The sequence below is a fragment of the Dermacentor andersoni genome, chromosome 1 (assembly GCF_023375885.2).
Source record: "Dermacentor andersoni chromosome 1, qqDerAnde1_hic_scaffold, whole genome shotgun sequence".
NCBI classification, from domain to species: Eukaryota; Metazoa; Arthropoda; class Arachnida; order Ixodida; family Ixodidae; genus Dermacentor; species Dermacentor andersoni.
This window is the reverse complement of record NC_092814.1, coordinates 37292615-37320483: the sequence shown is the minus strand read 5'-3', so window position 1 is coordinate 37320483 and position 27869 is coordinate 37292615. Positions and strand designations below refer to the sequence as shown.

The 27869-nt window shown below is 41.3% G+C and overlaps 1 protein-coding gene across 4 annotated transcripts; it reads right to left on the bottom strand.

Annotated features, from left to right (window-relative positions):
* Positions 1-1383: 1383 nt before the first annotated feature.
* LOC140212849 (uncharacterized) lies at positions 1384-26408 on the bottom strand. Of its 4 annotated transcripts, none has more exons than XM_072286093.1 (5): positions 25610-26408; positions 14125-14176; positions 13072-13133; positions 8790-8856; positions 1384-1512 (listed from the first exon to the last, which is right to left on the bottom strand). In XM_072286093.1, exons 1-5 carry the CDS (start codon positions 25925-25927, stop codon positions 1466-1468), a joined length of 546 nt encoding a protein of 181 aa, XP_072142194.1. In that variant the 5' UTR covers positions 25928-26408; the 3' UTR covers positions 1384-1465. The 4 variants fall into 4 exon arrangements, 3 of the variants coding, with proteins under 3 accessions (XP_072142194.1, XP_072142195.1, XP_072142193.1); XM_072286092.1 differs by lacking the exon at positions 1384-1512 and adding an exon at positions 5941-6127; XM_072286094.1 differs by lacking the exon at positions 8790-8856.
* Positions 26409-27869: the final 1461 nt, after the last annotated feature.

Sequence of the window (27869 nt, the reverse complement as noted above, 5' to 3'; positions counted from 1 at the left end):
CACCCACTTTTGTCCAATAATTATTTTCCAGTATGCTAAATTCCACTAGAATATGTGATCATTGCTTTCAAACCGTAGTGTTCGATTACGAACTTGTCGACATTGCCAACGAAGTCGAGTCGAGCTAAGGCAAGCAACAGGGCGAAGAGAACGATAGGCGCGTCCGCTACATCTGCTAAAGTGGTACGAGAAGGGCAGTTGCATGTCATCGCCTTTCTGATGTGCATGCGAGCTTCTAATATCCTCATTCTTGGCGCGTGCCACAGGAAAAAACGCGCACGCTTTTATGCCAAGTCAATTGAAGTGGCCGCGGCCGATCCTCCGGTGAGAACCAACACGACTGCTGCAGCGAAAGCTAAAGATGGCTGTCTGGTCACTGGACTGAGAGTAGTTTTCTGTATTTACCTATGTGATGGACTTCAATGTCGTTAAAGCAATAATTAGGTAATAAAATGGATAGAATAATAGTGATTTTTTTTAAAACAAAAAAAAGAAGCATGTACTGTTTGCGAAACACTGGTAAACTCGTGGTGTCGAGGATACACATTCAGTTCCAAACAAATGCGAATGAGTTTGGCGAACTGATTTGTTTGTAAATGTCATTTTCGAAAATGTCCTTACGTTTTACCGTGTGACACCAAAGAAATGGCATTATCAGCGAATGTCATTCGTTGTAAATGACCTTAGATTTGCCGTGTGACAGGGGTATTAGACATGAACTCGTAAAACAGCTTCAAGTGTCCAGTCAGTACTCTACTTGACTGAAATAATACCTTTAACTCAAAAACCCACATGACTGCATAGCCTTCAAAGCATACGTTCACAGGTGTGTCTGCTCTGTAAATATGGATGAATGACTGATAAATCAACCATTAAAAATAATTGCTAAAAGCTTTAATTGACAATTTTTATATTGACATTAATCAAATTATGTGCATCAATTCAGTCAGTAACAGTGATGTTTATATTTAAGTTAATCTGGAAATGCTGCACATGTTTTCGATTGCAGACTGTTTTGCCCTTCTATGGTGGCATGCCACTATGGAAGTGGCAATAACTTATGCTATGGAATGTAATTGTAAAATTAAGTTCTAAGTGTAGGATAGAAATTGATAACAATGGCAATATTTAGTAAAGGAACTAAAAGTGGAAGACATTTTTGCCCTGGGTAGGATCTGAACCACAATCTGCACATGTCCAGTCCAGTGCAATGCTTTTACAATGGTTCAGTAATGTCTTTTGTGCGAACAAGGTTACCAACAGTGAAGGATGAAATTGGCAGCCTAGCTGTAAACTTGGTACACACAATAAATTTCTTCACTTACATACCTGATAACACTGGTGCAGATAATCCCTATGACGGTTTATCAATGACACCAAACATTGAAACACTTAAATATGTAATCTTGCCTCTTCAAATGTAATGTAATCGTGTAGTGTAATTCAGAAATGTAATCTTGCCTCTTCAGCAGCTGAAGGCTGCATAGCACCATGTCCTTGCAAAGAGCTGACCTAAAAAGAAAAAAAATTGCGACAGCTTGAACTATTTAACACACACCATTGCAAAAGGTTTTTGTAAGTCAATGTAACTCATTATTCAATTAAAGGAATTCTAAATAATGATATTAAAAATGTTCATCAGTGCCCATTTCACTTCCTTGCGTGCTCGGTAATTTTTACTTATGCTTCAACTAATATACACTTTTTCTCTACTCTCTCAAGACAAGCTGCGAGAAGGCGTGTTCATGGATGCAGTACTGGATAATGTGCGGTCCAACGTGGATGAGACATTCCACCGCATTAACCTGTTAAGCAAGCGGGATCTCCGCAAAATAATGAGGGATGCCAGAGTCTCGAAGACCGAGCGGCTGCACGATAATGACTATGTGAGCATGCAACTCTGGGTTGAGAGGATGCATAGTGAAAAGGAAAACCCATTGCTCTTCTTTAAACACCAAGGACAACCTGACAAAAAGTGACATTTTTTTTAGAGAAAAAAATCAGGACCTTTTGGATGACAGAGATTTTATGCTAGTCATCATGACCACACCACAACAGGAGCTTTTCAAGAGGCTTGGAACTGATCGTATATGTGTCGATGGAACACATGGAACAGCAGGTGAGCAGTACTATATAAATGCATTAATAATAAAAGCAAGAAAGAGGGAATGCTGTCCGAGAATAATTGCAATAGATATGATGAGTAGTATTCCTTCACACATGATATTTCTCTTAATTTTTCATTTGATGGAGTTCTCAATTAGCAGTAACAGAGCAAGAATGAATTCAGCGCTCTGTACACTGGTGATATCATTCCATTGCTACTGCCCTCATCGCTACATGCCCTGCATATCCTCTCTGTATTGTCACCACGGAGTTATAATAGGTCACATAATACAGCTCTTATCACATTTGTCTTGTGGGGATGCGCGACTGTCACACGTCCCCTGATATGTTGTTTTTCCCGCATAGCTTCCGTCTCCTGCATTGCGGCTTCACCGCGGGCCCCAGGCCACGCGAGAGATGGCGCGAGTGTTGCGCTGCTAACGCCGCCTCATGGCAGGGTTACGTGGGGGCGCAAGGGAGAACACGTTTCCTCTTTGGTTCGGGACGGCAAGCAGCACGGACGTGCCGCCCGTGCGCCGATCCATGCTTCTGTGAGATCGTCTCGTGAGGCCTTGTGTGAAAGAGCCACCGTTCGCGTGACCGTACGCGTGAACGACCAGGCATTGGGATCCAGCAAGGGGCGAACATATTCGCTCGCTATCCGGTCGCGGTGAGTCGGACTTCCGCGATTTGTCGCACGCCCATCGGCATGTTTTGTGGATAGCAACTCGGCTAGCAGGCATTGATCTATGAAAGGTGCAATAAATGCCCTTGTGATTGTCGTTCCTTTGACCCAAGGTACGGGATGAGAATCCCACAGTCTAGAGTGCAGAAACAGTGCATTGTACTGTGTATTAGTGCCTTCTGTCAGAGGTACAGCTGTCTCGAGGCTGTTTGGCATCCTGAACTGTTTGCCAATTAGGCGAATCACTGATTACTGCTACAGTCAAAAGTGCTTTTTCTTGGTGGCGGTGGGTGGTTCCCTGAGGACTGCAAAAACAAAACATTTAGAAAATCAGGCAGTCCAAAAAAAAAAATTAATGCATGCCTTTTACTGCCATTTAAAGGGAGGTGCTAGTCTAAAACATAACAAGAACCTAGAACTATGAAACCCCAGCTGTTTACATACTCTTATGGTAATTTCAAATACTATATAAATCAGTTTTATAGCAAGTTGCATAGGTTGTGTTCTGTACAATGACAATGTGTAAAACGTAGGCATTATTGCCCCCATTTTTTTATCTCTAAACTTCCATAATTGCAGACCAGTGATGGCGCATAATCCTCCAAATCAACTGTAGAATACTGAAATATGTTACCGAAATCGTTATTCACTGTTGTTTTAAAAAGTGCATATAAGTGTTAAATTAGAACCTGTGAAACCATTTCAAAATGTTTAGACAACCAGTAAGTGTTACTCAAGATTTTATCTTAAGTATATAAGTGATGTTGAAGATCAACCCCTCAGTGGTGGTCAAGACAGTTTAGGGTTTCAAGCAAAAAGTTGACATTCTGGAGCAGTTTAGGAGCAGAAATTTTTTTTCTACTTCGTGTTCCAAAAGTCTTCTTGGAACACTTATAGTAGTACAGAAGTAATCTAGCCATTTGGTGGAGCTTATTATTACTGTGCAGTCAGTAAGCGCTGCTCAAGAGTGAAGCAAGACACAAAGCCAACAGCAACCAATTAAGCTTGCCTTCCCAAGGACTGTATACCACACACATCATGTTGCAAACATTTTTGGTTGGGTAGGCAAGGAACTTAATTTGTACCCACCCTAGTTGCTTAGTGGCTGTGGTGTTGGGCTGCTAAGCACGAGGTCGCAGGATCGAATCTCGGCCAGAGCTGCCGCATTTCAATGGGGGCAAAAGGCGAAAACACCCGTGCACTTAAATTTACTGTAGGTGCACGTTAAAGAACCCCAGTTGGTAGAAATTTCCGGAGTCCCACACTACGGCATGCCTCATAATCAGAAAGTGGTTTTGGCACGTAAGACCCCATAATTTAATTTTTCTTAATTTTGTAGACCAACCACAACACTTATCAGGCTTCTTGGTGCTTGTGCTGTAACAGAAGAGAGTATGTATGTGTGTAAATAAAAAAATGTAAATCATGCCATCTTACAATGGCCCCTTTTCACTGCTGATATGCTCCACCACGATACATTGCATAAGCCTCTTCCCGTAGCAAGCTATATTGCAACAAAGTTGACGCTTGAAAACCGGCATTATACAACACTTTCTACAATGGTTGTGCCTTCCGCACTTTGAAGGCAAAGCATTTCAGCATCCGAAATTTCAGCTGTGCTTATAATTAATTGCCTCTGTGAGGTACGTGGCAGTGTTGCAAGGATACCCGAATTCTCATGCATGTCCGAAAAAGTTTGTTGGGTGTATTTCTGCTTGGTAATGAAGACGGCTACGACAGTGCACATTAGTGACACAACAGTGGCCAAATGCTCAGATTCCTTTTAAGTAGAGTGCTGTGTGCTTTTATGACTTTGGTGAAGTTAGCATCTGAATTTGCCATACACACACCTGCAAATTATCTATTTATTAAACTCACGCACACATAATATCACTATAATGAGAAATGCATAGTGTTTTAGCTGTTCCCTGCAGAATGTTTTCTGACAACTGCTTTGATGATGGATGGATGAATAAATTTCTTGACGTCCATCGGTACGTGCGATTAGTGCGCCACTCCCACGTCGGGACAGAGAGGCCATGCCCCTCCGCCGCGTCGCGGGCCCGATGGACAGCCCAGAGCTGTGCTTCAAGGTCCGAGCTGTGTGGAGCTCGGTCCCTCTTCCTTGGTGGTCCTGGCACCAGGGGGCAAGCCCAGAGCATGTGATCAAGGCTAGCTATATCCTTACAGTAGTGACACGCATTGTGAGGGTGCACGTCCGGAAAGATTTTGTGCAGGAAGGCCGGGCATGCGTAGGTGCCTGTCTGAAGCCACCTGTACGTGACTTCTTGTGCTTTATTGGGTGCTTTGTGCGGTAGCGGCATGGTTCTCTTGACTAACTTGTAATGCTGAGTGAGATCGTTGTGACGAGGGGATCGCGCTCGCTTGCCCATACTGCCGAGAGGAAGTCCGGGCTCACACGGTGAGTTAGATCTTGTGCAGTCTCGTGTGCTGTCTCGTTGAGGTCACTTTTTAAGAACAATATTTGATCACGAATATACTCTTAATGCTTCACACACAAAACAATTTGTTACCTTGTTGTGTCCATGAAAGGGTTGTATTAAGAATAATTTTTTGGCAGCCTTGTTGACAGTTTGACAGCATCAATCAGTGAATCCTTAACAGGCACTCTGCAACACTTTTTCAAGAAGGAAAGCCAACCTACCGAGTCTCCAACACATGTGATTTTACATTTTGTCACAACCTTAATGCAGCTGGCACATCTGGGTTCAAGCTTATATAGTGCTAACTTAGGCAAGTTGGCACATGTTGCAGCACTTCATTTGTCTCCTTTATGTCCTATGTGTTGTAATGCTATGTTATTTATTCAAGCTCATACTTCTGAGCAGCAAGCAAAATGCAGTTGACTCCATTCCGTTAATTCGACTCTGACGGGACTGACGAAACAGATTGAATTATCTGGTGGGTCAAATTTAAGAAGATGCAGAAGAAATGCCAACACACATGACTGATTTATTTGCCATGGTTTACGTACAGATTCTAACATGCCCCAGAGTGAAACACACGCCTGCTGTCTGTGTGTCCAAAGTGTAAACTAGCATAGAAAGAACAAAAGCCCCTAAAATGAGAAATCAAATGCGCACACAATTTTTATTTTTTAAAAAAAGGACAAAGGTCCAATGTGCACATTGCAACCAATTTTCCAAAGTCAGCTTCGCCGCAATACATCCGTGTTATGCGGTAAAGCATACGAAAATCGCCAAGAAAGTTTTGTTAAAGATGGCACATTAGAAATGGGTGAATACCACAATCAGACGTTTTGATCTGTGATTATTGCTTGGAGCTCCTCCTGGGCAGGCAGAAAATAGGCATTTCCTGCAGGAGATAAAGTCTGTTTCACACATCTACTGTCCTCTAAGGTATGTCACCAAAGGGGTCGCTTATTGGGTTCACTGTAGGGGTCAGCATGCATGCTGACTGCTCAAGTTGGAATTATTGGGTGAAGGCCTATTTTAGTATCAAAATAACCGAAGTTTGGACCTATAGAAATGCACGTGTGTCGGCTGGGACTTTCAGACGGGATCAAATTTATAGGAGTCTACTGTTCTGCAGCCACTGAGCACTGCAGCATGCCAATATTCTGCTATGTGTAGTAGGAGATACATTCTTGCTGCAAAGTCCACTGCCATATGGTACAGTCGACTTCTGTTAATTCAATCCTGGCCAAAGGTCTTGGCCGGCAGTCATACATTTCTACAGTCCCGAATCTCTTATTTTGATTGTAAAATTGGCCTTCACAGGATAACTTGAACTTGGAACAGTGACTCGCTGTTGACCCCTATGGTGAACCCAATAGCGACCCCTTTAGTGGCAGCACGTCTAGCTCGGCGATGCTTAGGAAACAATGTATGCATTCAACACGTGTGATCGCGTGTCGACAACTCCCATTTATGCTTGCCATAGGAAACTTTTGAAGCAAGAACCATATATCATAAAGTTTAATTACGGTATTTACCCGATGCTAATGTGTGCCTCATAAGTTAGCACTAGTAGAATGCAATAGTTGTACACTTTTCTTTTCAGTGACACCCGCCGTGGTTGCTCAGTGACTATGGTGTTGGGCTGCTGAGCACGAGGATGGGGATCGAATCCCGGCCACGGCGGCCGCATTTCGATGGGGGCGAAATGCGAAAACACCCGTGTACTTAGATTTAGGTGCACGTTAAAGAACCCTAGGTGGTCGAAATTTCCAGAGTCCTCCACTACGGCGTGCCTCATAATCAGAAAGTGGTTTTGGCAAGTAAAACCCCATAATTTAATTTTTTTCTTTCAATGACAGTGGTAAGCTCCCAGCCATATGCATTCCACCCCATTTTTATTCTTAGGTAAATTGCCTTTTCATGATCAGGGTCCCTTACGAGCAACTGACTTACTCCTGTACAGACTCTAGAGGCTGACTGGCGATGTGAATTCTTCAACATTGTCTAATGCATATTAATCTTCAAACCCACTCTAACACTTTTTTGGTTAAGGTCCTCAATCACTAGTAATTTGTCCCCACTGTTGCCGAGATATTCACCATTGATCTGCACTCCGAATGTGCTGCAACTGCAGATTTGATATGGCATTAATCAAAGCCAACACCGCCGTGTTATCTCACCACCTTGAACTGACACTCTCACACGCAGATCCACTGGCCACTGTAATCACCATGGCAGGAACGCTAGGCCTAGGTATGCTATTACGGTTCTTGACATTCGGTGCTGTCTTTTTCATTGAAAGAATTCACTGCTGTCAGCAAAGGTACCCACTCTGCCTCTGCAATCCTCGTAAAGCACGGCGCGTTGCATATTGCTAGTCCTCGAAAGGCAGCTTTGCCTCAGCACAGTGATGCTACGCGGTGAAGTGTATGGGACGCAGCACATATATTGTTAGACCCACGTGCACTTGCCGTCTCCTGTCAGAGTGCAAGCACCTATATGCCTAATAAGTGTACTGGCAGACCTTCAGAGCTTTTTCGGACGTGCCTGTGGCGATTTGGGCCCTTAAGGGCAGTAAAAGACATGCATTCATTTTTTTTTTCGGACATTGTAGCGGCCCTTAGGGAGTCTGAAAAATCTGACTGTACAACTGACCAAAAGGATGCTTCATCCATGGGGCGAACACGCAGCGTAACAAGGACAAGAATAGGAAGGACCATTGCATTGAGGAATGATCAGGAAAGGAACTGTGCCGCCGCCTTTTTGAAGGAGCTTGCGCTCAAAAAGCAAAGTGTTGGCTGACGCTAAGATGCAGGTTACCCACATCCAAACCAAAATAAACCCCTTAAAGCAGTGAAATGCAACACTGAGGCATTATGCGCAGGCTGAGAGTATGTCAGGACAGTTGAGGTTGACTTTCCAGTTGCTTGGAGAATCTCATATGTGACAAAGTTCGGGAATGATACCAATGAGCTTGCTATCAGTTGATACAAATAGCTCTATTTGCTTTTGTATGCATCTCTTTTTATTCGCATTTTAAAATGTTTGACTCTATTTGCCGTGTGCTAGACCACTTTTTTTACAGTGAAGCTGTCTATGGTGAGGATCTGGCAGATCGCATCCGCGCATAGACCAACAATTTTTCATACGGTGGGCCGATCCCGAAGAAAGTGCAATACCAGGCCAACCCGAAGCAGAAGTGAAGCAAGCATTAAGCACTCCCCATATGTGGGCTGATCCCAAAGGTCGTGAAATGTCAGTCAAACCTGCGGCGGAGATGAAGCAGGCTTTAAGCACTCCCCACACATGGGCCAATCCCATAGGTAGTGCAATACCAGGCCGACCCGCAGTAGAGGTGCAGTTCACCATTAAGGGGCCCACGTACGCAGCTTTGCTGGTCATCCTTCACAGAGTAAAAGGGCACCGAGTGTCTTTCGAAGATATTTTAGTAGCTGTGCATGTTACAAACCCCTCTTTTCAGTTTTCTATTTTGAATAAAATAAACACTACTCCTTACTGTTCAAACTGGATTGTTTTTATTTTTTTAACATGCTTACCAGAGAGTGACAGCATCAGGTGACATGGTGTCAGCACATCTTGACATAAAACAAAGTTCTGTGAAACCTGAAAAAATCAGGGAATTTGAAAATGTCAACTTGGTAGACACGTTGTTCTTCTAAGCATGCAGTATGGCACATAAGCCTGGAGGTTAACGAAGAATCTCGAGAACATGTTAAGGGCCGTACAAAGAGCAATGCAATGATAAATGACAATGAGACAGGAAGAGAGCAGTGTGGATAGTCGATATTCTAGTAGACATTAAGAGGAAAAAATGAAGCTGGGCAGGCCATGTAATGCATAGGGTAGATAACCAGTGGACCATTAGAGTTGCAGAATTGGTGCCAAGGGAAGGGAAGTTCTGTCAAGGATGACAGAAAACTAGGTGAGATGATGAAATTTGAAAGCACAAGTTCGCATCAGCTAGTGCAAGACAATGATAATTGGAGATAGCAGGGAGGCACCTTCATTCTGCATTGAACTTTAAAATAGGATGATGATGAATGCGTGCAACTCTTTAAAAAGAAATTTGGGCCGGAAATAGCTTGCACAGTTCACCAAGACACGAAACCAAATTCGTATGCTTTGCCACTAACACAGATGTATTCCAGCGAAGCTAACTTATGAAAAGCGGCCACCATTGTGCAATCATCTATTTCATTGTTGGAACAGCTTGCGAAACATAGCATGATATGTTGGAAGGAGCTCTGTAACTTTTTTCTTTATAGCCGGCTATAATATGCACATGCTGAATTTTTTATAATTCATGCTATGTGATGTGCAAATTAAGCAGTAATTTTATGCAGTATTAAAACGTACCTTAGTGTAACAGTACAATGAGAGACGTAATCAAGAATTTGTATGTATGCACATCTGAGTTCGCATGCAATGCGTGCTGTCATCCTTGAGTGCGCACAGACGTGAAACTGGTGCACTGGTCTTAGTGCAGCTTGGTAGCTCATAGTTTGTGAGGGGATTCGTAATGGCAGTGCTCCACCACGCCACAATGCAGCAGTCAACGCTGAAGAGAGGAAATGCTAATCTTACCAATGCTACACATGCTCAACAGGCCAATGAGAATGCTGACAGGTGAGCTTGAAGCTCGCCAGATCCATCTCACAATTTGTGCGTCGTACATGACAGCATAATCAACATTTAATCATCGATTTATTTCAACTACCATGTACGTCGACATTGCTTCTTTAGTGTTGATACTTTGTTGGCCCCCCTCCCCTTTTTTCTTCAAGGATACTTCTGACAGTGAAAAATAACACTGAATGTCCACATGAACAGGAACTGGCATAAGATGCAACCATTTGTGACCTTTTTAACAGAAGCTTGTATTGCCTCACTGGTGTCGGTGTTACCGCGCGAAAAAACCCAAGCTGCGCAAAAATAGAAATTGCTTATCAGGCTGCGGATTCGAACCACCGACCTCTGGGTTGTGAAGACCACCATGCTAACCGATTCAGCCACTGTCAGGTCATCAAACGCTGCCTTTAAGGTGGGTAAGTAGACACAGCGCCAGGCATGAGCCAATCACGGGCGTCCCCTTTCTCCAGAGGAGGGAAAGGGTGTGTTCGCTCGCCTGACACCCGCAGTTTCCCACACCAGTTCAGGCCCAGCAGTCAGATGGGGAGGCTGCGTTTGGTCTGTTCTGCTGAAGAGCAGGCTGTGTTGAAGGAATGGCAGTGGGAGCAGGCCACGTGTTGTGCCTTTGGCCAAAGAACAGGCAGTGTTTGATTGATGCCACCGGGAACTTGAGAAAGGGGTCGACGTTGACGTGCCGCCCTCGCCTTGAGGCGTTACAAAGAGCCGCAGATCCCAAGTTTCGCTTGCACCCCACTTCGCAGCAGTGGAAGGGCAGTAACTTTTTGGCCTCCATCCTTGTGTCATAGTCCAAGCATGCTCTTGCTAAATAGAATCATTCTTGGCAACTAAAGCTTAGTGTTTAGGTGCAATTAAAGCTCGTCATTGGAACAGTCTCCAGTACTTCAGAATTTCACAATAAGTAGAATACCATTTTGTTGGCAAGTACCACGGCAGAGATAGTGACCTATAGGTAGATACTGAAAGAGCCAGTATAGTAAGAATTTCATTTAAAGTTGGAGGAATGGTACAACTCTTGGCATTCTGGGGGGCTAAAAAGAGTGGAATTAAGAGATCTCAACTTTGTCAAGCAGGAATGAAATGGAGGGCCTGCCCCATTCTGCAGCTTTACTGTGGACCAGTGTATGCCAACATGGCAAGTAAGAAAAAAAATTGGGTATTTCATGGTGCGTGTAGATCCATAGACTTTTGTTCCCAGTGGTATCTTTTGATGACATGCCCAGGCTTTTTTTTTTTTTCTAGTCACTTGTTACACTTTAATGCGATAAAATCTACTTGAACCTCTTGTGGTTGCAAGATACGCAGGCGAGCTCGTTCCCTCAATCGGCTGCCATCACCCAGTCTCTACTCGTCACATAACCATATCTTGTGAACATTATATACATTTTTTTTTGCCTCTTAGCATTTTGGGTTATATTCTGAGTGATGAAAACAAGCACTACATAAAATCAGCAACATCTATCACTACGACAGATTCATAACAATAGTGCAGCCACTACATTGTTTTAGCTTTCCATACTAAATAAACTCACTGTGTCTGCGTTCAGTGTGGGCAGAGGTAAGCTTGCACACGTAAGTTTTTGGTAACATTCATAACAAAGCAAACAAGCTTTCAGGACTATAAACCTTTGAGTCACATCAGCTATGTGGGAGCAAAATATACATTCAAAAAACAGGAAAAAAAAGGCACACTGTTATGTGCCACTAATCCTTTCTTAAAAAGCTGCAAGAATTTTAGGCAGTTTTGATAGAATTGTAGCATGGCACAAAACTGATGGTGCTGTGCATTTGGTCACCGCAAGCAGCTGTACATTGTTAACCTCTCTGGTCAATCATGTCTGCTGCAGAAGCCTCCCTAGTATGTCTCCAAATTTCAAGATACTTGATTTAGTGCAGTATCACTCTTTGTTGGCCTTTTTATCAGACTGACGCAGAAGTGGGAGCACTGTACACTGTTCACATTTTCTTTGTGTGCAAAAGATAAATATGCATTGCATTCACCACTAAGAGAATGTATTTAATGCTGTTCTTAAGTTTACAGCCTTACAGCACATGGCACAGATATTCATGACAAATCTGTGCATGTCATACAGACAGCTGAAATTTCAAATAAAACTCCACTTTCCTCCCTCTCGAGAAAGCGCCACACCCAGCCAGAGTCAAGGCAACACAAACAAACAGTGCGACGCAAAACACAGTCGTGTCGCTCGCCATGACGCATTACTTCGGTAAATCGCCCAATTCAGAATGCACAATGCCACGGTGGAAAATGTGCCACGCAACAAAAATGGATAAGAAAAAAAAAAGCGGGTGGTGCTAGTCACGTGAACCCGATGTGGTTCTTTGGCTCAAGTATGTGACAAGGCGAGGAAGGAACGTCGCTTGCGGATGCTACTCAAGGCAGAGGGAGAGTGTGTCTCTGTTGGCAGTCACGCTCACCTCATGGTGGTGTGGTAAGAGGGCATTCAATTTCTTCTGTCTCCTCTAATAATAAACCAGTTTAAAAGATTATTTCGGTAAAGCAATGCCAGAAGTCTGAAGTCATTACTCCAAACATTCATCATGGATATGAAGTCCAATGCATGTGGAACTGTCGAAAGTGGTTCACTCATATTCTTCTCACCTACTTTCAAGAAATTTCACACTAAATTGATCTAGACCTCTGCATTGTCACAAACAGCAGGAAGCAACCTTGAAGTCTGTTTTGAATTCCTCATTAATGCATGAAAATCCAGGATGCAGCAGCCAAGTAACAGTCTACTACACATAACTCCATTTTCACCTCTGTGTTCAGGCAATGAAATACAGTTTTTACCATAGCAAACATGAGATGTTCACTTGTTGGAGATTCAGCTCTTAGCCTGTCTACGTATGACTGTGACATTTAAAGAAGATGCCAGTTATTTAAAACTATGTTATTAAAAAAACATCTTTCATGTTCGTAACATGCCTGGAGGCAATAATAACCAGCTTGAAAAGTAATTATGTCCCATGGCTGTATTCGGGTCTCAAGAAGCTTTAAATTGCAGTGTAAACTAAAACTTGCTAGGGGGCAGATGTAAGGCCCTCAAAAAACAGGCCAAACGGGGCTAAATGTTTCTTCAATAGGATAGAAAGTGCGCTGGAAAGTTAACACCAAATATAAATGAAAATATATTAATTCAGACTTACCACCAGACTTTCACAATTCGAGTCTTGTTCTCCAAGGTGCATTGCCATTCCGACTTGTCCAGCTAGTGAGAAATGCAGTTCGTATTGCCTCCGCCAATGTGTTGCACATGCACAAGTGATGAACTACAAAATGAGAGCAGCATTGAAGATAAACTGAGCAGCTGAAAGTGCACGCACTGTTGCTTCTACGCACAATATGGAAACTAAACAGCAGAGGTAAATTTCGTTAATAGAATTGCGTAACACTTCATTCCCGTTCATATTGAAACATAAGTCGACTCTGAATATAAGACAACCCCCTACTTAAAGACATCGCATTACAGTCCCCTTTATAATGGAAAACTACATGTTCTATAAAAAATTGGGCACTGAAAGCACCATGCCCCGCTTTGCTTCAATTGTTTCGCTTAAATCTTTTGTGTACCCAGCAGAAATTCTAGATTCTAAGCTTTTGTTTTAAATGTAACAAACCTCGTCAAATTTGGTGCAGTGGTTGCCGAGAAAAACGAATACTGCGTTTACATGTATTTAGATTGGAACACCCGAGCTAAAGCTTTCTCTTAAACGCGCCCGCCACGCGGAGGCATTGCCGAGCCCAAACCGACGGAGCAGTATGGGATCCACATTTTGTCTGCTGGAGGCACCGCCAAATTATACTAAACAAAGAAACGTTGCGTACACTTAGTACACGTACAAATTTCCTCTTTATAGCGACAATGTAGGGGACTGCGGCTTGCACTGGCAGCCGGCTATAACTATGCGCCGCCAGTCTGGTTCCTCAGACGTGTAACGATTGCGACAGTGTACGCGGCGGAAAAAGCACCCGGGACTCCTGCAAGACCAGACAACACCTTGCCTCTGTGCATTATCTAACTCCTTCTCATTACCGTTAAACAAAACTCGAGAACGCAGTCAAGAATTTCGTATTGAGCTGAGAGTACGCTGCACAAGGTCTACTGAAAGACGGAACTTTTAACGACAGCTTGTAGGCTAACTTCAAGATGTATCGATAAGTAACTGTTCAATAACTGTAGCATAAGTACGTCCACTTGCCTGTCTGTTCACGCCAATACCGCAAGCTCTTTTCAGAAGCACGAGACGGGCGCTGAAAGGCGTCGAGACATTTCATTCGGCGAAATTAACCGCTTGCATTTCCAATGCAGCGAAAAATCAAGTGAACGATTAGAGTGTATTAACGATTTCGACGATGCAGTCGGCCATTTTGGGAAGCTTTAGGCATGGATCGGCTTGGCTATAGATGCGCACAATCTTTGGAAGTGACTTTTTTTTGTTTTTTTGTCGCCAGACGAAAATCACTGTGTTAAACTTTTTTTTTTTTTTTTTTACAGAGAAGATATGTTTATACTAAGGGTATGGTGGCTAGCATACACTCTTAAGCATAATTACACCCTTTTGCCACACAACGATAATCGTCATCTGCTTGTCCGCATTTCCTTTCTTTAACGCGGCGAGCCCGGTACTTTCCAGTAACGAACGGCATGCGCGTTATCATTCCCGACAGGAAAGTAACAGGCAATGCTATCATGCTGATAACGCGTGTGCCGTTCGTTACTGTAAACGCCGCCAGAAGTGGGGAGCAATTCCGTGTGTCTTGAATGACGCTTGTACAGTTATCAATCAAACCGCCTAATGTTGCCACTTCTCTGTTGTGCTTATGTGGGTTTTTTTCTAACCTTCACGGTGGGTGCAGCATGTCTAGAGCCGCAGCGTCCTGCGCTCTATGCGGTTGCACGGGACTGGCGGCCACGCATCGTTACACAACCTCCCAAATAACAATAAGAGTCAGTTTTGGCACTTGGTAGAGCAGTAAACGAGGGATCCAAAAGAAATGTGATTGTTCCGCAAATATATATTTCTCTATAATTCTTCTAGAGGTAATTCAAAAAACGAAACTATAGTCGGATGCAACTTAAGTATGCAGCGAAGCCCCGCCCACGGCCTCACAACCGCCAGCCACTGTTCCTCTGCGAGGCTGCAAATAATTCATACTTCAAACTTTTCCTGTTAGGCAAATAAGGCGGTAACCACAAAAATAATATTATTAGCACATAATTTTATACATTTTCCCTCGCCTATTAAAGTATAATAGGCGAGTATAAGTACAAATCTATCGTCCTCTACTGCGTCACAAACTACGTGCCCACTAAAACCAAGCGGCCGCCAAAAAATAATTCCTGGATAACCCAAGAAGTAATTCAGGCAAAGCGCCGTCTGAAAAGACTGCGTAGAACAATAAAAATTAAAGGAGGAGACGAATCCAGGGTGACGAAACTTCCTAATGCCATCGCGGAGTTCAAGCTTTCAGCCAAACGAGCAAAAGAATATTATTTTGATGTAAAGTTACCGAGCTTTCTTACTAATAATCCCGGAAGGTTCTGGAGGCACTTTCGCACCAATGAAGGAGAAGCGTCCCACTTAAGCCCAGAGGAAGAAACTGCGAAAGCCAACGCATATAACATTTTTTTTCAATCAGTATTTACTACAGACAATAACATTATTCCCCCCATTCTAACGAGACAGGGCGTAAGCATTGGCGAATTACACATTACGGACGCTGGCATACTTAATCTTCTGCTTAATCTGGACCCTAAAAAAGGCAGCGGTCCTGACAACATACCTAACGACTTTCTGAAAAGGTATGCGGAATGGTGAAGTAGATACCTCGGCATAATTTTTCGTAAATCACTCACAACTTCACAGCTACCGAACAACTGGAAAATTGCAAAGATAATACCTATCCATAAATCAGGCGACACAGCAGAAATTTCAAATTTTAGACCCATTTCATTAACTAGTACATCCTGTAAGCTTCTAGAGCACATAATCTTAAAGCACATAATGGTTTTTCTAGAGAGCATTGGCTTCTTGTCTCCCTACCAACATGGTTTTCGCAGTGGTTTATCAACAATAACCCAACTAACAGAACTAGTCCACGATCTTGCATATACTATCAATCACCGCGGCCAGACTGACATGATTTTACTTGATCTATCTAAGGCATTTGATTGTGTATGCCATAACAAATTAATCGCTAAAGTTGAAAGTGTTGTTGGGAAAGGGCTCCTTTCAGCCTGGATAAAAGAATTTCTAGCCAATCGTTCACAATTTGTAACCTACTAAAAAATGCCACCTAACACTGTCACCGTTACTTCCGGAGTTCCCCAAGGCTCAGTTCTTGGGCCATTACTCTTCTTAATAATCTATATTAATGACATCACAGCTAACATTGGTTGTAATATAAAACTGTTCGCTGACGACTGCGTTATCTATAGTGAAATCACTAATTATAACGATAACATCGCACTTAATACATCCCTCAACACTCTAGCTATTTGGTGCTCTAATTGGCAGATGTCAATTGACGTAAAAAAGTCTGTGGTCATGACCGTAACAAGGAAAACAAGACCATCTAACTTTACATATGAGATTAACGGCATACCACTAACTAAAGTTGAACAACATAAATACCTGGAAGTTACATTAACCTCAGACCTCAGGTGGGATAAACACATTTCGAATATCACGGCAGGAGCATTACGCAAACTATTCTTCCTCAAAAGAAGCCTTGAGCCCTCTACAACATCAACGAAGCTACTGGCCTACACAATGTTCGTTAGGCCGGTTCTCGAATATGCAAATACAGTCTGGTTTCCTCATACAACAACTAACATAACAAAATTAGAGGCAGTACAAAGAAAGGCTATAAGGTTCATTCACAACAAATATATACGCACTGACTCACCGACTAATCTTCTAACGCAGTCTGGATTGCAAATGCTATCTACCAGGGCAAAACACGCTCGCCTGAAGTTCTTGTTTCAGCTTCTAAAAAATAACTATAAGATAGATGTGTCCAGGTACATTTCATTTTCTGAGGCTTGAAAAACACGTAACAAACATGCGCACACTTTAACAGAATACACATGCAACAATGACACGTTTAAGTATTCATTCTTCCCCCTTACAATTGCTGAATGGAACCGACTTGATCCTGCTATAACCGCCATCGAATCGTTGTCCGAATTTACTTCACAAGTGGAAGCTGCAGTGCGTAACTAAAACAATTTATCATCACACGTGTCATCGTCAGAAATTTCGCATTGTGTTGCTTTCGACTTCCCACTTTTCTTTTTCCATTTTTGTTTGATTGTTGTTATGTGGACATATGGTACACTGTGTTCCCAAAATAAATTTTCATTACTGTACTACTGCTAGTCCTAAGATAATTGTTATAACTGCCACATTTCCTGCTGATTACTTGCCTAGATTGTTCTTTCTTTTTCCATTCGTATCTTCTCGCTCTCAAAGTGTACGCTTTAAAGCGTATCCCTTCACACAACTTTAAAATTTCTTCACGCGTTAAGTGTTATCTTTCAGTTCGCTCCTATTTTATGTATAAACTAGTTAATTACGTGTTCTTAACTGCCAGAATCATGTTAATTAACTGTCATGTGAAAACTTGCATTTTTGTTTCTAAACTCAGCTTCTTTCTTATATTACTATCCTCGGGCAATTGTTTTCTTTTTTCTTCCTTTTTTCAATTAACTGTTCTGCCTAAATGCGTATTCATATACATGTCTACTGTATCGCCCAACTGCCACGCTCTCAAATGAGAGTAGCAGTATTGTAAATAAAATAAATAAATAAAATAATGGCGAAAGTCGAATTCTTTATTCAACTGAAAATTATAAAATGCTTGCTTTGCTGCAACTATTTGTTTTCAAGTTTCAGTGCAGTTGGCAGTGAAGTTTCATGAGTAAAACTGGTTCAGCAGTGAAATGAACTGTACCGCAGACTTTTGAAGAGTGAAATGCTCAGACTGCATACACTTTGTCCATGTCTGTTGCACACCTCATTGCTTCTGCCGATAAAAGGCTCTTCAAGAACAGCAGACTCTCCGGATCTATCAAGTACGACGCATTGTTGAAAAGGCCACATGACGATGATTTTGTTTGCTTTTGTGATTGGCTGGCTAAGTAACACAACCCCGCGCGGTTCATGTGCCATGGTTGCTATGTATTCTACTATAGAAATCTTTAATTTACATTTTCACTTGTTTACTTGTTCTTGGCAGTGTTCTTCCTGTGGTTCTTTCCAGTGTGAGTCCATTTGATGGGGTTCCTTATTTGCCATGTAAAGGAGAGGTGCATCTCACAGGCCTACCTGTGAGATGCACCTTATTTCATTTCTCTTTTCGGGTTTATGTGTCTTTATGGTGAATGGTCGGCATTATTCATATTTGTATAATAAAGGTACCCTTCCCCTAATTTGCATAGGAAGGAGACCTATGGTTGCCCCCCCCCCAAAAAAAATTACTGCATACGCGCCTGCTCTGTTGCCATTGATGAAATGACACAGAGGAATGCATAGAGCAAACTTTAGAGTCTGAAGGCTCGCATCGATGTCACTGGTTGTCCTTTCCCATTATGCACCATTAAAAGCACTCATTGGGGTTAAAACAATGTTTGACTAGTTGCTAACATATTTCATAGTTTCCTTCCAGTGCAGACCCTCACTCCAGGATGCTGCAGGTCACACTGAACATTAATTTCGAAGTTTCAGTGCACTTCCTGAACCGCTCCCACTGCCAGATCCATCCACAGTAATTTTGGGTAGTTATTTCCGTAAAACTTCCGGGTTCCTTGCCTTGGCACTCAACCTCAGTACACTGTAGCTACTAGTATAGGTGAGAAAATTATGCTGTATAAACAGAATGAAAGGCAATTTCCTAAACATGCAAACGCATGCAAGTTCCTTTAACGCGCAAAAAGCATGGATAGCAGGCATATTTCTAATTTAGTGTGTTCACTGTGTGAAAGCTTACATTTACAATATGGAAGCATAGAACAAATGTTTCAAAGCATTAATTACATCCTTGAGCTTAATAATTAACATTAAAAAATTCTGTATAATTTGGGCAATTTAATCTTGCACATAAAACCAATTCATTCAGTTTTGCAGACACTAAGTGGGCTCACAAGTTTTACTATGCCTTTTGGAAGGATGACACAGGAACATAATTTCTGCTGCAAAATGTTTTCCAGTAAAACATCCAATTGGGAAGAAAAGCATTCTAAAAACAATACAGTGTTTTCAACTTGCTTATCCCAAATGAATTATGCAGTAATTTTTTACCAGTGTCTTTTATAGTTCTTTCAACAAAGAAATTATTGCCATGTGATGCTTTGTGCACTACACACAAAATTCAGTGAATGACAATGTCATTCATGCTTAAAATAAGAAACACTGCTTCCCAAGTGTTGCTAGCGGCTACTTCCTAATATAGGTTATAGGCACTCAAAGTTCAAAATTTTCAAGTGGAAATGAGAGTGAAGAAAGGCAAATAAGGAGGTTAAAGTGAAAACACTGTATTAGGCACACCTGCAACTAATAGAGAAGAAAACTCAACTAACAACTCCATGGAGGTAATAGCAGAAGTGACAAAGTATGGAAAAAAATAAACGAAGCACTAAATCGGAAATCAGTCAATACACAAACAGATACGTTGAACATTGATTGCACTTTTGTAGGTGGTACAGAACTTGCAGACCGTTTTAACAATTTTTTTGTTAAAGTAGGATGCATAGATCACGACATTCAAGATACAATGCATGCCGCTTCATTAAGAGAATCTTTATTCCTAAAGATTACTAGCATCCCTGAGGTGATTACAACATTTTCATCCTTGAAAAATAGCCATAGTCGAGACGTAGATGATTTAGAAATTAGGCCAATTAAGTACGTCATAGACTTACTTGCACCTGCAGTAATGCACATTTTTAATATTTTCTTGTCAATCGGAGTTTTCCCGCGTAATATGCAGGTAGCGAGAGTAATAGTTCACAAAGGAGGTGACAAAAATAATATGGGCAATTATTGGCCAGTATCTATACTTCCTGTGCTATCAAAGGGACTCAAAAAAATTGTTAACTTTGTATTAATAAATTTTCGCAAAAACATAGCCTGCTAACCGACTGCCAACACGGGTTTAAGAAAAAGCGGTCTATGGAAACTGCTTTAAGTATACAGAAGGAGCTTATTCTAGTGAACACTGACAAAAAATTTCTGACTTTAGGGTTATACTTAGACTTCAGCAAAGCCTTTGATAGGGTCAACCAGAAATTGCTGCTGATAAAGCTGGAAAAATATGGCTCCCGAGGAATAACACTTGAACTTATCTGATCTTATTTAGAAAGTCGACATCAGTTTGCTGAAATTAATGAGAACAGATCGCAGATAAAATATTTGACAGCGAGTGTGCCCCAAGGTAGCATTCTTGGCCCGATACTTTTCCTGTATTACATTAATGATATTGTACAAGTGAGCGATATGTGTAAATTTGTCACGTATGCAGATGATTGCTCTGTTTTCTTTACAGGTAAAGATTTAAAAGAAATAACGCCTATAGCAAGCTCTGTTTGTTATGGACTTCGAGCATGGTCTAAGGCAAATGGCCTCATCCTCAATGAAACCAAAACAAAGTGCGTTATTTTTCATGCTCTGGGAAGTTCTACTACATTGCCAGATAATATTGTGTGGGGTCTGTATAAAATTAACCTTACGTCATCCATAAAAACCCTAGGCATAATACTCGCAGAGCATACGTCCTGGAATGAACACGTTAGTCATGTTTGCTCAAAGGTACGAAAAGTTGTTGGTGTGTTAAATTGCAATTGAAGTGCATTACATTTTCAAGTTAAGTGTCTCATTTATCATGCTCTTCTCCATTCACACCTCAGTTACTGTTCACTTATATGGGGTAACACTACAGCGCTAAATATTCAAATGCTGGAAATACTTCAAAAGAAAGCAATTCGGGCGATAGCGAACATTTCTTTTTTCGAGCATACGCAAGAGCTTTTCCAACAAAACAGAATAATCAGAGCCCGTGACATATATAAATTCAAAACATTACTAAGCTATAGTAATGCTATGCTGGGAAAACTCGATTCATTCCTAGCCCCGGCAACTCTACAACAAAATAGAAGTGCATATTCATATCGTCACCAGGCACCATGGCAGATCCCTTTCTCACGTACTAATTATGGCTGCCAATGCCTTAAACATACACTACCGTCCCTACTTAACTATTTTAACCAACAACATGTTGATGTGTTATCTCTAAACAAAAGTAAAATATTGGATTTGTTCTTATAGATGTCTATTGTTAACTGCTCCAACAGTTCCGCAGAACTTATCATATATTCTCATTTTGTTTATACATTCACACTTGTAACTACTATTCCTAGAATCCGGGTTTCCGCTGCAGTGATTGTGCCCGAACCACGTGGCAGGGTTTCGTGTTGTAAACTGGATGCTGCAAAGGGCGTCTTCGCGTTTGTTAAAATTCAAGGATGTGATGACGCCCTGGGCTACGTTGCCGTGATGTCTGTCGCGAAAGCAGCAGCCTATATGCAGATTTTCTTTTTTTATGTTTTTTAACATAGATGCACATATATATTTGCAAGTATGTAAAATAATTTCTGAAAAAAAGAATGTTTCCTGATGGTAACTTAACTTGTGTTTATTGTAAACTTCTGTGAAATTTGTTATATTTATATATGTATGTGTGTGTATGTATATATATGTATACATATATTGCTTTTGCATTCTTATTTATTTATTTATTTTACAATACTGCAGGCCATCGTCGGGCCCATGCAGGAGTGGTTACAACATGGAATACAGTACAAAAAAAGAATAAAGTGAAACTAGTGTATCCAAAACAAAGAGCATTAGCACACACAAAAAAGAACACACTCAATAAATATATACACTGTTTAAATGAGCCGTCCGGGAAGCAAGAGAAACAGCGTTTACCATAAGAATGCATCTACAGAGGCTGCATATGAAATACAGGTAATATCACCATTCGAATTCCAGATTCTCAATACTGTCAATAATTGCGTTGGCAGATGGGCAATTTACGGCTCTAGAGGGTAGTATGTTCCAATGGGAAATGGCGTGTGGGAATAAAGAGTACTTGTGAGTGTTATTATGGCTGGGATGGTGTCGTATTGATTTATTATGGTTGGTTCGGGCAGAAAGTCTGAATGGCGCTTGAATGTATGTTGCTTGTGGTATTCGATAGGAGCCGTGATAAAGTAAGTATAGAAATTTTAATCTGGAAATCATTCTATGTTGAGCCAGTGATTGAATGTTAGCCTTGACGCGCAGGTTCGTAATGCTCGTTTGACGTGAATATTGTGAACATATAAATCTCAATGCTAAGTTCTGTATGCGTTCTAGTTTCTCGGTTAAATACTTCTGGTGCGGGGCCCAAATGATGTCAGCATACTCTAAAGAGGGTCTAATGAGGGTTTTGTATACATTTAATTTAACACTAGGAGGTGTGTTTCTAAGTTTTCTTCTCAAGAAATGTAGTTTACCTAGGGCCTTGTCATATATGTTATTTATATGAGTTTCCCAATTTAATTTCGTTGTAAGAGTGACCTCGAGATATGTGACCTCCTCGTATTTTTTTAGTGATATATTGTTTATTGTGTATGTAAACTGAAGCACATTTTTCTTGTGAGTGAAGGAGGTACTGGTAGTTTTTGATGCATTCAGTTTCATCCCCCAAATGTTGCACCAATTTTGTACAGCAGCTAACGAATCATCTAGTTTTACCTGATCCTCTCTGGTATTCACTGTCGCGTACACTACGCAATCATCGACGAATAGGCGGCTGAACGCATGAACGAATATCGTTGATGTAGATCAGAAATAGGAGGGGCGCAAGAACCGAGCCTTGTGGAACACCAGAAAAAACGTTGACGTAATCAGACGTAATATCGTTCACAGCTACGCATTGCTTTCTGTTTTCGAGATAGTTCTTGATCCATGATACTGTTTTCTCGTGTACACCAATGGCAATTAGTTTAGTAATAAGATCTGGATGAGGAACAACATCAAAGGCCTTTGAAAAATCTAAGAAAATGGCATCTATTTGGCTTCTGTTATTTATTGTGGTAGCTACATCATGGGTTAACTCAGCTAACTGAGTAATAGTACTTAGACCTGAACGGAATCCATGTTGCCGGCTGTATAGTAGGTTATTATTCTCTAAGTGCAATATTATGGCCTTATAAATAATATGTTCGAACAATTTACTGGATGCACATGTGAATGAAACAGATCTATAGTTACTTACGTCGAGTTTAGAGCCAGATTTGTGCACAGGTATTACTTTGGCCCTTCGCCAGTCATCAGGTATCACTGAAGTTTCCAAAGATCGCCTGTAAATTATGTATAAGTATTTTGACATCCAAACTGCATGTTTTTGCAAAAATGCATCTGATATAAGATCAGGGCCACAGGGTTTCTTTACATCCAGTTTTTGTAAGAGTCAAAGAATTCCTTGTTGGTCGATATCTATTTCAGGCATTGGATTCTCGAAATGATAATGTAGTTCTGTTAAATACAGATAGAAAAAAATTCATTAAATTTGCTTGCTATGACGTCAGGCTGAACAACCGTCTCGTTTGAAACAGTAATCTGCGATACGGTGTGCCACTCCCTCGATAGGTAGCACCAGGATTTTTGTGGTTTATTCGTCATGTAAGAAGGCAGAGTAACAGTGAAAAAACGCTCCTTGGCCATATGTTTATCTTATCTTGTAATAATGCGTACGAGATGTTGAAGGTCACGTGTGGTTTTCTTTCTGCGCTTCCTTTTAATTTTTCGTTTTAAATGTATTATTTCGCGCGATACCCAAGGAGGTTCTCTGTTCACTCTTTTCTTTCTGGAGGGAATGTAGTTTTCTTCACAAAAGTGTACAATATGCTTAAAACGTAACCATAATTCATTTACGTCATGAAGTAATGAAACCTGCAGAAAGCAGGCGATTAAATATTCTGAGATAGCATTGTCATCCGCTCTTGAGTAATCCCTGATAACAGCAATCGATGGCTTAACGCGTTCACAGTTTCCTAAAATCGGACAGGAGAATACAATAGTTTTATGGTTCAAAATGCTATTTTCAACGTTTAATGTGTTATTTAGAAATAGACTGCTTACGAACATCAGATCAAGCACAGAACATGACGGACCAGCTATTCTAGTCGGTTCGGAAACTAGCTGGTCTAGAGAGAAGGTAAATGACATGAACAATAGTGATTCAGCACTTTTTGCATCGGAGCTGTTGTGCGAAAGATTAGACCAATTGATTCCTGGTAAATTGAAATCACCCGTGATAATAATATTGGAACGTGAATAAGTGTGTTGTGCAATGTAATCATGCATAATGTCTAGGTATTCAGGGGGCGCATTGGGAGGTCGGTACACGCCACCCAGAAATATGCTTTTTCCATTAAATGCAAGGTTACACCATACGCTTTCATGGTCAGGTATGCTGTTTAAAACTGTGAATTTTATGTTAGATTTAATTGCGACAGCTACACCTCCCCCCCCGCGATCCTCTGTCTTTCCGTATGAGCCGATAAGAAGGTGGAAACACTTCGGAATCCTGGACGCTTTCCTGAAGCCAGGTTTCCGTGATGACTATTACGTGCGGTTGATGGGCTGCAACTATGCTATCAAGTAGGCTGGACTTATTGACTACGCTGCGCGCATTCAGTGATAACACTCTGATACATTTCGTAAGTTGTTGTCACGTGCCATCGCAAGCTGCTGGGCCAGCGTGTGCAGAAGTTTTCGGTTTAGATAGTTCAATTCTTCTGACCTCACACTCATTCCATATAAAGGTGTTGCCATTTATTTTTAGTTTATCAAATGACAGAGATACCTTTGCCCCTTTCGCCTTGTCACTTACTGCAGAACACCATAATTTAGCACGTGTGTTGCATACTTTCTTTGAGAAATCCTCGGATATTGAAATCCGGGTGTTTTTCACCTTGAAGCAGCTTGATAATATTTTGTTTTTCTCAGCGAAATTGAATAGCCTGATAATAACGGGGCGTGTCCTTTGGCTTTGCTTTGTACCAATTCTGTGAACTCGTTCTATTGAGTTAATTTCTATTCCTAGGATCTTCTTAAGTATACCGTGCACTTCTTCTTCAAGTGTTTTAACATCTTCATCAGAGCTCTCTCTTAATCCATAAATTACTAGGTTATTCCACCTACTTCTATTTTCTAAATCATCGACCTTCGATGACAGAAATTCTACTTGCATCATGGTAGATTTACAAGATTCCTCGCAGTGTACTATCCTGTCTTCGCATTCTTTCCATAATCCCCTTTCATTCTCAATAACTGTCATTCTTTCTTGCAAATCTGCAACTATTATCTCCACATGCTTGATATTTGAAGACAGTTGTTTCAGTGTTTTGTTCATTTCCTTTTGTTCTCTTAGAATGTGTTTCATTAGTTCCCGCTGCGAACATTCATCTGAATCAGAGTAAGGGCCTGGATTTTGTTCGTCTCCGGATGTTAGTAACATTAAGCGGACAACATTAAAACAACCCCGCAAAATAGCAACACAGCATTGTGGACTTGGGAGCACCGTTAACGTTACGCCGTTGTCTCTAACTGAAGAGACTAAATGCTGGTCACTAACCTGTGCGATCAGAAAAAATTTGATCAGCATCCGTGCTCGTTCGGTGCTTCCAAGTCCACTGAAGGGAACGTCAAAAAGGCTGCTGCTTTTATCCGGGTGCCACAATGTCTCCGTCGACGTCACCGTGCTGGTCAGGTGGTCCCAGTGCAGTGCACGTGGTACAGCTTCCTGAGACTTGTTTTGTCCGATGAAGCCAGCAGGGCAGACAGCCGGAGGTAGCAGTAGATAGGCCTGATGCAGTGCATGCTCAGACCCTGCGTCGACGAATCCTGTCCTCGACAGCACGATCTGCGCGATCAGAAAAAATTTGATCAGCATCCGTACTCGTTCGGTGCTTCCAAGTCCACTATGATATATGCAACTGAGTCTGTGTTAAATAATAATATGCAAGATAACAGATTATAATTGTATACTGGGAGTCATTTGACACAACTGTATTACAACTAGTTTCCATGTAATAACATGAAAATTTCTATATGTATTTGTGTTTAAAAAACTCTTATATCCACACTTTATGCGTAATTGTATTGCTACACCAGCCGCTTCCGTGCCTGTCTGGGAGACCGGAACTTTGTCAAGCCGAAGAGATTTCGGCTTTTTTCCCGGCTCTCCCTTTTTCACCTTGTATCCAGTGGTAAAAATAAAAATCATGATGATGATGATGTAGCAGAATATGATCACAGAACTGAAATGCCACTGTACTGAATTTTGTTAAACTGAAAGGCATTTGCATTGGGTTGAATGGGGTTTCGATGGGGGATACAAAAAAAGTTCGTACAGCTGAATAATTTGCTTAAGTGACGTTCCAGTGGTAGTTTACTGTATATTGGTTTTCTTGGATAAAAGATTTAGTTGGAAACAGTGCCTTGTATGTCCTCATTTTTTCTGAAACATTGTTCGATGAACAAGAGGCGCAAAAAGACGCCTTTCTATTTTGTCTCTTCCGACCTAACTGGCATTTGGCGAATACCTCTTGCGTGCGGGAGAAAGTAAGGAGGGGGGGGGGGGGGTATAGTGGAAAAAATTTGGCAGTGTCTGGCTCCTCCTGGGGTGGTGTTAGAGGTGTGTATGAACCACTGCTTAGATAAATCGAACTCGGTACCTTTTTCTCAGTACAAACATTCGTGAATGTTAACTTCTTATTCTAGCAGTTTAAAAATGTCTGGATAGGCCCTATATCACAATGTCCCAAGCCTCCTATTTTTTTATTTAAAAGGACTTGAAAGCATTCGAACTTCAATGAAGAATGTTACAACTTTCAATAGCAAGGGATTGCTATTATCAAGACTCCACAAAATGATGCAAAAAGGGCTGTTCTGCCATGAACCGTTTTCAATATTGTAATTCTGAGAATCGGTTATTAAGTTTTGAGGAGAAAGTTTGTTGAATGTATGTTCCAGCCTGTAAACCGCGCACAAACTATTTGAGGGCGGTAAGAAGATTCTCTATTGTTTAATATCAAGAGTTGACGAACAGGCACAGTTCAGCAATGTCATGTGTTTTCTCATTTTGAAGAGCAAAAATTATTTCAACATATCTGAGCTATCAACACTACAATAGTAATGACGCTAGCCATTAATCAAGTGGGGGACCAAGATTACAATTTTTTTTTCAGGGTGGGGGGCTCAGCCCCCCCCCCCTGAAAATCTCCGGAGGAGGCTCGGGCCCCGGAGCCCCCCACATAGTCACCGTCTATGCTGCTATGTTAACATGGATGGTTTTATATGTGCATTTCTCAAGTGAATAAATTAAACAAAGTACACGTAGTTCATTTTCATGGGAAGCAACATTGAAGCAATCAATTTTGCGTCTTTCCATTTTAAGGTGAAAGCCTTAGATGCCTATGCTTTAAGGTCTCATTGTGAGGTACAGAAAATATCATGTGACCCAAGGAAGGCCAGAAGCGAACGAAAACATGTCCAGCCATGTATAAGACATGATTAATGATTATCAGAGTTATCACTATGTGGTACCTGTTTCCAAGTTCCTGTGATGATGTCAAAGGCTATTTCAGATACACTGCTTCATCACTATCATTATATACAGTTCTTTCATATGTGAATGCATAGCTTGTAGAAGACAGGTAGGTAGAACCATAATGCAGAATGGACCATTTGTTAAAGAATTGGTTTTCTTCAAATGACGATCCATCTATAAGATTCTTATAATGAGTGGGACATTGCACCAAACTGGTAGCCCATGACGGTGAGGTGCTCATTGTTACCAACCTTCTAGTGAAAAAAATATACTTTCAAAGAAC

Bases quoted from the DNA above. Each gene is read 5' to 3' on its own strand.
- LOC140212849 (XM_072286092.1), bottom strand. From the start codon at position 25,927: ATGCTGATCAAATTTTTTCTGATCGCGCAGATCGTGCTGTCGAGGACA. The intron at 13,134-14,124 runs GCAAGTGGACGT...ATTTCTCACTAG, and splicing joins GTATTGGCGTGAACAGACAG to CTGGACAAGTCGGAATGGCA. The intron at 8,857-13,071 runs GTAAGTCTGAAT...TGATTTTTTCAG, and splicing joins CGAATTGTGAAAGTCTGGTG to GTTTCACAGAACTTTGTTTT.